This window comes from Tupaia chinensis, unplaced genomic scaffold, assembly GCF_000334495.1.
Source record: "Tupaia chinensis unplaced genomic scaffold, TupChi_1.0 Scaffold000094_1, whole genome shotgun sequence".
NCBI classification, from domain to species: Eukaryota; Metazoa; Chordata; class Mammalia; order Scandentia; family Tupaiidae; genus Tupaia; species Tupaia belangeri.
The window spans coordinates 2913967-2927374 of record NW_006159556.1 but is presented as its reverse complement, the minus strand read 5'-3'; the positions used below and the strand labels follow the sequence as shown (position 1 = coordinate 2927374).

At 43.0% G+C, this 13408-nt stretch overlaps 1 protein-coding gene across 1 annotated transcript in view; it reads left to right on the top strand.

Moving 5' to 3' along the window:
• Positions 1–11824, top strand: part of HERC6 (HECT and RLD domain containing E3 ubiquitin protein ligase family member 6) — a 54864-nt gene extending 43040 nt beyond the window's left edge. The window contains exons 18-23 of the mRNA XM_006143290.3: positions 2802–2968; positions 5048–5114; positions 5548–5618; positions 7723–7906; positions 8018–8120; positions 10987–11824. Coding sequence (XP_006143352.1) covers positions 2802–2968; positions 5048–5114; positions 5548–5618; positions 7723–7906; positions 8018–8120; positions 10987–11198 — 804 coding nt within the window. The 3' untranslated portion in view covers positions 11199–11824. The remainder of the gene's footprint in view (positions 1–2801; positions 2969–5047; positions 5115–5547; positions 5619–7722; positions 7907–8017; positions 8121–10986) is intronic.
• The last annotated feature ends 1584 nt before the right edge of the window (positions 11825–13408 follow it).

Sequence of the window (13408 nt, the reverse complement as noted above, 5' to 3'; positions counted from 1 at the left end):
TTTCCCTACTGGGTATGTGCACCCACCAGAGAGAGAGACAGAGAGACAGAGACAGGAGAAAGCACCCCTTTTGAGGCATGGGCATGTCATAATCCCTTCACCTCCGTGTCTCCCTCCTTTTGAGATTTTGAGTGTACACACACATGTGCCAGGTGTGTTTCTCAAGCTATCAGTTCTGGACTCAAATTGTGCAGTTGGCCGAGTGGGATCTGGCTGCCGTAACTGCCAGGCCCCAGGCTGACCCTATTCATATCCCTTTCTTTTTTAAAAAAGATGTTTTGCTATGAGGCCCATGTGTTCATTAGAGAGAGACGGTGAGAGGAAAAATGAGAAATCACCCTCTGGGGGGATGGCCATGCCACAGTGCCTTCTCCTCCAGTCTCCTCCTAGGATTTTGGGCACACATGCACACATGCCCGGAGTGATTTTCAAGCTACTGGGTCTGGATTTAAAGGATTCTATGCTAAGACATAAATAAATCAAGGTGGGAATGAAGTGATTAGAGAAAGTGCTATGTAATATGGAGACCTAAGGGTGATGGTGGAAGATGGGGACAAAATGGACGAAAGAGATACAAGTTGGGGATGGAGAGGAGGAAGAGACAGCCTTATGGTAACCTCGTAGTGAGGCAGGTGGCTTATTCCATTTTACAGATGAAGAAAACAAGATTCAGAGAGATTAATAAATTGCCCAAGGATATACAACCAGCAAATGACCAAGCTTGGATATGAATTTGAAACTGTTTGACTCCAAAACTCTTTTAATTTTTTTAGCTGCCAGAGTGCATGTGCACTCATAAGACACACACACACACACACACACACAGAGAGAGAGAGAGAGAGAGAGAGAGAGAGAGAGGGAAAGGAAGAGGGAGAAAGTACCACCCAATGTGGCATGGCCAGCTGCAGTCCCCTCCCTCATTTCTCCATCCTGTCAGGACTCTGAGCACACACCATACACACACATGCATCTGATATGTTCATCCAAGCAACCAGAGCTGGGACTTGAACTGCGGGTGGCCATGTGAGATCCAGCTTTCCATACACAGCACTCACCTGCTGCACTGAGGGGCCAGCCCCGACCCCCAAATTCTTACATTTAAGCATAATGCTATACTGCTGGATAGAAACACAGAGACCTTAGGGGGAAAAAAAAAGAATCTAATTTGTGAGGAGACAAAATAAACTAGAACCAGAGGAAATATTACAAATGATGAGGAAAAAAGACTGATTAGGTCAGGGAGGCCACCTCTGGAAATTACTTATTTTGTACTTTTAACTTATTTTCAAAATTCAAATAAATGCATTTTTATCACTTATCTCATAATTACTCTATGAAGCAAAATAGGGTAGGTAGCTGGAGGCACAGAATATTGTTTGAGAGGCCCAAGGTCTTGCACCTGCTAACACCAAAGTCAGAATTAAATTTTCTTTGTTAGAATTATTTATTATTATTATTTTAAAAGAATTATTATTTATTATTATTATTATTATTATTATTACTTGGAGAGGTTTTTGCTATAGGGTGCGTGTGCTCACCAGAAAGACAGAGAGAGATGGAGAGATAGAAAGTGAGAAATCACCCCCCAGGGGGAAGGGTCACACCACAATCCCTTCTCCTCCATTCTCCTCTCAGGATCTTGGGCACGCACACACACGTGCCTGGCGTGCATTTGAGCCACCAGGTCCAGGACTCGAACCACGGTCAACTACATGGGAGTTCAGTGACATAGCCATTATGCCAACTGTTAGTCCCCTATTATTATTTTTTAATTTGACCAGAGAGACAGAGAGGGAAAGTGAGAAAGCAAACTGTCCCAGGACTCATACCAGGGTCAGCCATGTGGGAGTCCAGCACCTTAACAACCATGCCACCTGATGGCCTGGGATTGAAATCTTAGAATTTTCAGGCTAGTGACCTCCCCTCTGCTTGGCTTCAGTGATGACCTGGACAGATGGAGCCAGAGCTTTCTCTTATCTAGGACTACAAAGTGCAGCAAAAGAAGTGAAGCCAGCTCCATCGGGACTCCTTCCTTCCTCCCCTTCTTTTTCCATCCTCCTCCTCGGTCTGCAGCCTTGCTCGCTCTCTCTCCCCCTTACACTGTCCCTGGAGCTCACCTAGCTGCCTGTGCTACATTCCACAGGGGCACACCACTCACATGACACGCAGCTGAGGTGCCTGGTGCCCACTGGAAGTGTAAAGAGCTCTCTGCCTTTCTCAGTGTCATTTTTCTCAGTGTCATTTTCATAAATTTGAAGGCAAAAACCATAAAACTAAATCATGCAAATCTTAGCTTATAAGGCTATCTGAGCATTTCTTTTTATATCTTCCAGACCACCCAGTATTATAACCTACATGGAAACCTTACATTTTTTTTCCTGAAGTCTATTTTCCTTCTAATTTGTGACTTTTATTAAAGGGAAACCAAAATATTTTTAAAAAATGAATCTAATTATCCTTTATGTTATTGACTTTTTTCCTAAAGTTTGTTTATTTTATTCATGAGAGAACTCTCTCATGTGTGTGTGCGTGTGTGTGAGTGAGAGATGAGAGTAAAAGAGAGAAGCACCCTTAGTAGGGTCCGATCATGGTATAATCCCCTTCCTCCAGCTCCCTGGCGTGTCAGGATCCTGAGCACAGGCCCACAATGTTTCGAGTCAGCTGGGCCTAAGTTCTGAACTCAGGGTTGGCCATGTGGCTTCCAGTGTGGCAGTCCAGTACGCTACCAACCCTGCCACCTAGGCTGAGCCTGTATTACTGACTATTTACAATGCCTTCGGGACTTTCTTCTCCTTTTGCAGCCTAAATTTGAGAAGAAGAGATATTTCCTCTTTGGAATGCTCTGTGGACTCTCCTTATTCAATTTCAATGTTGCCAACCTTCCTTTCCCACTGGCTCTGTATAAGAAACTTCTGGACCAACAGCCATCATTGGAAGATTTAAAAGAACTCAGTCCTCTTTTGGGGAAGTAAGTAAATATAATTGCTTTTTCAGGACTATATCTATCTAGTGATAGTAAGTCTCAGTTGTTTAGGCAGAAATAATGTAACACAGAGAAACGTGAATATTCTATTTCAATAAGGTATGCCTCTTAGAGAAATTTGAATTTTAGCATGACTTACGATTTAGTAAACCTTCAAAACGGAAGTCAAATGCTCTTCTAATTGTTAATGAGTACTGGAAACAGCTCTTGATTTTATCCAGGTAGAAAGAGTTGCTTTGAACAGTACATTCAATATGTATGGTTATAGGGAACCAGCAGTTAGTGTAATGGCTATGTCGCTGGACTCCCACGTAGTCGACAGCAGTTCGCGTCCCGGACCCGGTGGCTTAAAACTCACGCCGGGCGCATGTGCGTGCATGCCCAAGATCCCGAGAGGAGAATGGAGGAGAAGGGATTGCGGCGTGACCATCCCCCCTGGGGGGTGATTTCTCGCTTTCTGTCTCTATGTCTCTCTCTGTCTGTCTGGCGAGCGCACACGCCCTATAGTGAAAATCTCTCCAAAAAAAAAAAAATATATATGTATGGTTATAGAATACATACGGTGTGGGTGTGTGTGTGTGTAAGGCTAATCAAAAGGTGAAAATATACTCAACCTCACTAGTAAATGAGGGAATGAAAGTGAAAATAGGATATTTTTATACATATATTGTTAGATTGACAAGTGTTAAAAAGTTTTCCTATAGGGCCAGCTGGTGGTGTGGTGGTTATGGCAGCTGAATCCCACACGGGCAACAACACGGTTAGATTCCTAGACCCTGCAGCATGAAGAATACACTAGATGCATGTGTACACATGTCCAAAATCTTGCAAGAAGAAATGGAGAGGAAGGAATTGCGGCATGACCATCCCCCTTGGAGGGTGCTTCTCACTTCCCTCTCTTTCTCTGTCTTTCTCCATGAGCCCTCTAGCAACAACAACATATATATATATATATATAGTACGGCAACAAATTGGAGGAGAGGACTCTACTCATATACTAGAAGAAACATAGGCTGGATTTACAGTAGTTCAGGGTTTCTCAGCCTGGGCAATATTGAGCATTTGGGCTGTTTAATTCTGTAGTAGGGAGCCTGTGCTGGGGGTGGTAGGATATGTAGTTGCATTGGGAGGTCATTACTCACTGAATGCCAGTACAAGCCCCTCCCACCACCAACTGCAACAACCAAGGTGTCTCCAGACTTAGCCAAATGCCCTGTGGGGGTGAAATCACCTCTGGTTAAGAACTCCTGGCTGAGGGGACCAGCAGATGGCATCATGGTTACATTGCTGGACTCCCATATAGTCAACTGTGGTTTGAGTCCTGGCCCTGGCGGCTTAAACCCCATGCTGGGTGCATGTGTGTGTGTGCTCCCGAGAGGAGAATGGAGAAGGGATTGCGGCGTGGCCACCCCCCCTGGGAGTGATTTCTCACTTTCTCTCTCTCTGTTTCTATGTCTCTCTCTCTCTCTGTCTTTTGGCTAGCACACATGCCCTACAACAAAAATTTCTCTAAAACAAAAAGGAACCTCTGGCCGAGAGGAAGGGACTCCTTTTGTATTGCCACAAAGACACAGCAGTGTCTATGTGGTAGCACTGGTCTTACAAACCAAGCTGTCAATTGGAGTTAACTCTGGGAAGAGGGAGTGGAAAAAGTGGAGGAGAAAAATATTTTATACATTTTTATGTTGTTGGAGTTTTTTAAATCAGATATTTATTAATTCTTAAATTTTATTTATTTATTTACTTAGGAGAGATTTTTTGCTGTAGGGCACATGTACTCGCTGGAGAGATGGAGAGACAGAGGGAGAGAAAGTGAGAAATCACACATACCCCCACCCCCAGGGGCAATGGCCGCGTCACAGTCTGTTCTCTATTCTCCTCTCAGGACATTGGGCATTGCATGCACGTGTGCCCTGGGTGACTTTCAAGCTGCCAGGTCTAGGACCTGAACCACAGTCAACCGCACAGGAGTCCAACACCTTAACCATTACATACCTGCTGGCCCCAATTCTGTAATTTTAGAAGATCAACAAATATAATTTTTAAAACCAATATCTTCACTAGGAATTTGCAAGAAGTTCTAAATGATGAAGAGGACGGCCTTGTAGAAGAACTTGACATATATTTTTCGGTGAGCGCCAATGAAAGTCAGATTATCGTTTAGCTTTAATCTGTTTTTTTAAAATAATTTTTATAGTATTTTTAAACATGGAATCCCTCTCTTGAAAGTTATTTTACTTTTGTGCTGTAAGACTTTTCCCTCAGTCTGATACCTTATGCCTGTCTATTCTCAAATAAAGTGACAATACTGTGGTTATTTTATGTGAGTAATGTAAACAACCAAACAGAATAGGGTAGGCGACTTGAAAACTGTCAACAGCATGTACTAGGATAGGTTTTCAACTTCTATATAAACTTAGAAGGCTGAACTCTGTAAATAATTATTTAGCTCCCAGTTACTTCCCGTTCAGTAGGGGAAAATGTATTGGCAGTAATGGTATTATGGATGGTTGATTATTCTGACCTACTTTCATCTTTGGTGCCTAAATACATTTTGGTTACAGATACATTGGGATAAAAATGATGTTGATTTAATTCCAAATGGGCTCTCTATACCTGTGGACCAAAACAACAAGTAAGTTCTGGGATCTAGACTATCTGCAATGAATGTAAATAAAACGTCATATAACTGTACTTTTTATTTTTAAGAGAGATTTTTGCCACAGGGTGCATGCACTCACCAGAGAGACAGAGAGAGACAGAGAGACAAAAAGCGAGAGCTCACCCTCCAAGGGGGATGGCTACGCTGCAATCCCTTCTCTTCCATTCTCCTCTCAGGATTTTTGGCACGCATGTTCTTGTGCCTGGTGTGAGTTTTAAGCCACCAGGTCCAGACTCAAACCACAGTTGACTACGTGGGAGTCCAGCGACGTAACCATTATACCCTGCTGGTCCCGTATTACTATACTTTAAAAATGTATTTTAGTTTCTCAAATGATCATTTTGCTCCTCATTTTTTAGGGAAAATACCAAGGTTATAATGTAGGAAAAGAGAAAAACAGGTTCAGGATAAAATATTTGTGTCGTAGAGCACTCGTTAGTATTTATTTACTTAACAGATATTTTTTAACCCCTATCCTGGAGCTTAAATTGCTAGTATGGCAGAAAGACAATGCTCAAATTATTTTAGATAATGTCAGATAAGGACAAGCACTCCAAAGAAAATTAAAACCAGTTAAGAGACTAGATAGGCTGGCCCCATGGTGCAGTGGTTAAGCACTGTGCATTGGGAGCTGGATCTCACATGACTAACTGTGGTTCGACTCCCAGCCCCAATGGCTTGAAAATCACATGAAGTGCGTGTGCATGAATGCCCCAAATTCTGACATGATGGAGAAATGGAGAAGAGATTGCGATGTAAACATGTCCCATATTGGGAGGTGGGGGGGTGCTCTCTTTCTCTCTCTCTTTCTCTGGTGAGCACAAATATCCTCTGGCAATAAAAAAATAAATAAAGACAGGACCAGCAGATGGTGTAATAGTTACATTGCTGGACTCTCACATAGTCAACTGCAGTTCAAGTCCCGGACCTGTGGCTTAAAACTCATGCTGGGTGAGTGTGCATGCGTGCTCAAGATCCTGAGGGGAGAATGGAGGAGAAGGGATTGCAGCGTGGCCTTCTCCCATGATTGGGGAGTGATTTCTCATTTTTTATCTCTCTGGTGATTGCACGCACCCTATATCAAAAATTTCTCTAAAAGATTTAAATAAATAAAAGAGTAGAGTTACAGGTAGTAGTATGTGGGAACCATGTGGATTAACTTGTGAGAGCTAGTTGTTAAATACTCGAAAATGTTAAGAGTTTATCATTAAAGTGTTAGTAATTTAAACTCAGCTGTGGTGGGAATATTTACACCACAGAAATTGGCACATGCTGCAAATGAAGTCTCCTGTTCGGAGAGGTAATTGATAAACTTTTACCAGCACACCACAGGTCACAGGGAAGGCTGAGGGAAGTTGATTCAAACAGGCTAGCCCACAAAGCCTGCTCAAGTCATGTCTCTGGTGGAAATGCATCCAGCAGCCACCCTGCCATCGGAAATTCATGGTCTAGTGGATAGTGCATCCTGTAGAGCAAGACAGGCCTTGCAGAAGTAAATTCCGCAGTGACATATGTGGTAAGAAGGTAGAGGGAGAGGAGCAGAAGGACCGACCCCAAGAAAGTCTGCTCCTATTGAAATCTGAGAGATGGTAGAAGGTGCCAGGTAGAGAGGCCACACTCCACTCTCGTAGCCTAAGAACCCACGAGAGACCTCAAGGCAGGTGGGCCGAGGGTCATTGTGTCCAGACATGACAATGAGGAGGAGGAAGAGGCTGTGAGTCTGGCAAGGGTTAGCTCATGCAGGGGTTTTGAATTTATCCAAAGGGCAACGGGAAACCCTTGAAAGTTTTTAAGTAGGAGGATGACATAAATGTTTCAGATAAATGTTTTAAACAAATACTCCTTGCTGCAGTGAGGAAAATGAGAGCAAAAGAAGTCAAATCCTCCTGCTTAGACTTGCTAAGTTTCCTCCTCGCTGACCAGGTTTTTCTATCCCTGTCCTGTCTCATACGGGCTTCTGTGCTATACAGTAATTTACTTTTCTTTCTCAATAGAAATGGTACAGAGGACAAAGCAGAGACTCCTTTAGTTATGGGTAAAGTACATCATTGGCTTTTTTTTGTTTTTATTCCTCGAGGAGAGACTATGTTTCAAAGTGCCTTGATTACATCTTCAACATCTCAGTAAAAGAAGTCTATGAGGAATTTCAGAGGGGATTTTACAGAGTCTGTGACAAGAGCATACTTAGACATTTCCAGCCAGAAGAACTAATGACAGCAATGAATGGAAATACTGATTATGACTGGGAACAATTTGAAAAGGTAGATGATATCTAAGGTCTCCCCAGTATTCCCAACTTCCACATATTTCCCTCCCCCCAGGACATTTTTCTTTTTTTTAATAAAAACCATTTTCTCCCCTTTTCTCTCAAGAATTCAGTGTATGAACAGGAGTACCACAGGTCACACCCTACTATCCTGATGTTTTGGAAAGCTTTCCACAAACTCAAATTGGATGAAAAGAAAAAATTCCTTTGTAAGTATCATAGTAACATGAATCTATATCTTTTATTTTTCTAAAGATATTTTTATTTGTTTATTTGTTATTATTATTTATGTTTTATTATTTATTTATTTATGTTTTAATTTTACCAGAGAAAGACGGAGGGAGGGGGGAGAGTAAGAAACCGAACTGCTAGACCCAGGACTTGAACCGTGGCTGGCCATGTGGGAGTCCAAGCACCTTAATCACGCCACCTGCCAGCTCCTGAATCTATATCTTTGCTGTAGGGTGCGTGCACTTGCCAGAGAGACAGAAAGTGAGAAATCACCCCCAGGGGGATGGCTACACCACAGTCTCTTCTTCTCCATTCTCCTCTTGGGATCTTGGGCACGCACGCACACACGCCCGGCGTGAATTTAAGCCACGGGTCCAGGACTCGAACCACAGTCAACTACATGGGAGTCCAGTGACATAGCCATTATGCTAACTGCTGGTCCTGAATCTATATCTTTTACAAAGACAGACGTATGCTATGAAGTCATTCTCAGTGGTGGTCACATGTATTAATGGCAGAGCAAGGGTTAGAACCCAGGTTCTTTGCTGTCTAGGACAGCATTCTTTTTCTTAGTCAGGCCTATTGCCTGTTTCCTCATTAAAAACAAAACAAAACAAAACAAAACAGATACTACTATTTTACTATCTTTTCTGCACTGACTTAATCCCACCTCCAGTGTTTAGACTGAGTTCTTTTCTCACTCCTGCTAGCTCCTAATCAAGCCTTTTATCTCATATCCTCTTTCTTTAATTATCTAAGTCTTATGATATTAGCATGATGTAAGCTATCTTCGGCATATAATAGTATACCATTTTAGAAACAATAGTACTTTGGGCCAGCAGGTGGCATGGTGGTTAAGGTGCTGGACTCCCACATGGCTGACTGCAGTTCAAGTCCCAGACCTGGTGGCTTGCTTTCTCTCTCTCTCTCTTTCCATCTCTCTCTCTCTTATGAGCATGTATGTCCTGTAGCAAATTAAAACATAATAGCAATGATAAATAAAATTAAATAATTCTTTAAAAAAATAATATTATCAGTGAGTTGACCCATGGCCTGGTGATTAAGGGAGCTGGATCTCACAGGGCCAAACAAGTGGTTTGAATCTTGCCCCTGGTAGCTTTAAAAATACACTGGGTATGTGTGTACATGCGTGTCCCAAATCCTGACAGGTTAGAGAAATGGAGGAGAAAGGATTGCAGTGTGGCCATGTCTCACTGAGGGTTGCTTTCCTCCCTCTCCTTCTCCCTCTCTCTCTCTGGCAGACACACACACCCTCTGGCAAATTAAAAAAGGAAGAAAGAAATCATAGGAACACAATGACAACTGATGATAATACCACCAACGCAGCAGCACTGATCACGTGCCCGTGCGCGGGCGCTGGGCTGATCGCTCACATCTGCGACCTTCCTTTATCTGAGTAGCAGCACTGTGGTGTGCACTGTTACCTTCTCCCATCTCAGACGGGACAAAGAGGCTTGGCCTGTTAGTAGCTTGTCCATATCCAGACAGCTAATAAGTCTAAGAGCTGTTTTATTTTTTTTGACCAGAAGGTGCATGTATTTGCTGGAGAGAGCCAGAGAGAGAGAGAGAGAGAGAGAGAGAGAGAGAAAGCACCCCCTTCCTCTTGGGCAATGGTCATGCTGCAATCTCTTCTCTTCCACTTCTTCCTCCTTTTGGGATTTAGGTATGCATACACATGCACCTGGTGTGTTTTTTAAGCCACTGAGTCCAGGACTTGAACTATGAGGTCAGGCTTGTGGGATCTAGCCACCGTAACTACCAGGCCATGGGCTGGCACAAGAGCTAGAATTTGAATCCAGCAGGCTGACTCCAAAGCCCAGGCTCTTGAATCACAAACTGCAGCCTCTTGGCATAGGAGCTGCTCTTGGTGGGAGCCTTCTAGAACAGACTTACGAACCTACTGTCATCTTATCCCATCTTTCAGCTCTTCTAGAGATACACATATTTCTTCTAGCTATTTTTGGTTTTACTGAGGACATTGGATAATTATTCCAACTTTTCCACAAATCCAGCCGATTTGTCTTCAAGCCCAAACTATATTTCTCATTTTATTTTTCCTGTTTTCTTATTGCCAGAAGGCACATGCACTCACCAGCGACAGGGAGAGAAATGGGGAGAGAGAGAGAGGAGGAGGAGGAGAAAGACTGCCCAAGAGGGCAGGTCACACCACAATCCCCTTCTCCCTTACTCCGTCCTGTCGGGATTTAGGGCACACATGCACATGCTCCTGGAGTGTTTCTGCAAGCTGCCAGGACCAGGATTCAGACTGCAGTTGGCCATGTGAGATCTGACCCCTTAGCCACTAGGCCACAGAGCCAGCTTTCTAATTTTCTCTCTTAATGGGAAACATTAGCTTCAGCCCGGTGGTCGAGCCATCTGTGCATTCAGTCACTTCACTTACATCTCCTCACCTCTGGCTTTTGCTTAGGCTTCCTCCCCCAGCCTTGAGAGCCCATCCTGTCTCTCACCTTGAGAACTGGCCAGGTGTCACTTCTGTGAAGTCTCTCTGACCACTCAGCCTGGGGTTTCTCTCCCTGCCCTGGGTCTATCAGGCCCTAATTCAGACTTCCTAGCTGAGCTAAATTAAACTTCCTGTATCTTGCTGTTATCTTTTCATGTGTGTAATTTTCTTCCAACTATTGATAAACTTAGTGGGGACGAAGACCATTAAATGTCATGATTTCTATGTGCTGCCCAGCCCCGTGTAGTTCACTCTGCAGAAGGACACTCAGTAAATGTTTATCAAATGGGATGATTACTTTCTTTATCCAAAATTTTGTTTTGTTCTATGGAATATCTTAACTAATTGCTATTCTTTTCTAGTGTTTCTTACAGGACGTGATAGGCTGCATGTAAGAGGCATACAGGAAATGGGGATAGTATTTCGTTGTCCTGAAATTTTCAGCGAAAGAGATTCCCCAAGATCAGTGACGTGTTTTAATATTCTGGATCTCCCTAAATATTCTACAATGAAAAAAATGGAGGAAGCACTTCAAGTGGCCATCAACAGCAGCAGAGGATTTGTCTCACACTGACTCCCACTGCCATAACCACCCATGAGACTCAGGGGGCCTCAGGAGCGTGGCCTGTTCCCCTCACATTCTTCTTCCCCACCTCTGCTTAGTACAAGAGGTTTATGGATCTTGGTTAGGATTAGTTGATATGGGGGAGGTGGGGAATGGAGAGAGAATGGTCACAGGGTACAAAACCTCAGGAATTTTTTTTTTTTGAATTCCATTGCATAGCATGGTGACTGTAATTAATAATAGAATATATTGTACTTTCGGGGCCGGCAGGTGGTGTGGTGGTCAAAGACGCTTGCCTCACACTGGGCTGACTGCAGTTCAAGTCCTGGACCTGGTGGCTTGCTTTCTCACTTTCTCTCTCTCTGTCTGATCAAACTGGAAAATAATAGTAATAAATAAAGTTAAATAATATAATTCTTTAAAAAAAGAGAAAAAAGAACATGTTGTACTTTCAAAATTGCTGAGAGTAAATTTCAAATGTTCTTGCCACAAAAACTTTACCTATTTGGGATGATGGATATGTTAACTAGTTTGATTTAATTATTCCACATGTGGGGAACCAGCAGTTAGCGTAATGGCTATGTCACTGGACTCCCACGTAGTAGACCGCGGTTCGCGTCCTGGACCTGGTGGCATAAAACTCACGCCGGGCGTGTGTGTGTGCATGCCCAAGATCCCGAGAGGAGAATGGAGGAGAAGGGATTGCGGCGTGGCCATCCCCCCTGGGGGTGATTTCTTGCTTTCTGTCTCTATGTCTCTGTCTGTCTGGCGAGCGCACGTGCCCTATAGCAAAAACCTCTCAAAAAATTATTTCACATGTATTTGTAAATTATAGCATCACTTTATGCTCCATAAATTTATGTAATTATAAATTGTCAATTTATAACAAAAAAGAACTAGTTGATAAATGTTGAGATAAACAGTAAAGTGATAAATTAAGAATATTTTTAGTGAAATAAAATTACATAACACAACATTTCTTATATCCCTAAACTTGCTGTTAGAATGTTTGCTTTTGGGGCCGGCAGGTGATGTGGTGGTTAAGGCACTGGAATCCCACATGGTTAATCATGGCTTGAGTCCCAGACCTTGCAGCTATCTCTCTGTCTCTCTCTGGTGAGTGTATATGCCCTATAGCAAATTTTTAAAAATGATGATAAATACAATTAAATAATTCTTTTAAAAAAGTTTGCTTTTGTTGGATTATTTCCTGAACAATAATTATCATTTTAAAGTAAACCAAATATTAAAAACTGAGTTTTTGATTATTGTACCTCATACCTTTAATACTAACAAATTTGCAAGTATTAAAGATATACTGGAATCTGAAAAAATATAAATGAACTGATTTGAACGTTTTTGAAGCATGTGTATTTTATACTCAAGAATGTCTCTATAGATTTAAGTAAACTGCCGAACAACTTATTTTAAAAATCTGATTGTTAAAGGGGGTCGGTCATTGATTCATTTACTGCTTACTGCGAAATACTGTGTTACAAGAACCTTGCTAAAATGCACATATTATTTTGGTTAAAAACTAAGTCCAACCAGGAACTCCTGGCTAAATTCTCTCCAGATTTCTCTTTGGAAAAGTTCGGGATAGCTCATAAAGACCTCCATACACTTTAACCACAGGACACAGAAATCGCACTTCTAGGTACCCCACCCCCATAAATGAAAACATTGCCTACTCAAAAGACTTTGGCACAAACGTCCATAGCGGTTCTATTCCGGAGCAGGTAGCCCCAGACTGGGAAGGACTGACAGGCCCATCCACTGAATGGATAAACCGCGGTCAGTCTATATAGGAGAATAGCACGCATCAATTACAAGGAAGGAATTACTGATGAAATGTACTACAACAGGATCCATCGCAAACGCATTTGCGCTAAGTGAAAAAAGCCCGACACACACGACCATTCAGGAGTGACTTCATTTGTAGGACGTTCTAGAAAAGGCCACACCTTATTCACAGAAGGCCGAGCCCTGCTCGCCAGGCACTAAGGGGCGCGAGAGCAGAGGGGAGGGGGGGCGAGCGCGCCGCTCTCTCCGCTTCGCCCCCGCCCTGCGGCGAGAGCTGGATCCGAACACCGAACACATCTGCTTCCGTTATGAAAAGAAATAGTCTCTGGAGAGCCTTCCAGCGGGCCTGAACCCTGGTGCGCTCCAGCGGAATCGCAGCGTTTCCTCGAAAGCCATTCCCGGGCCCCGGGGGGGGG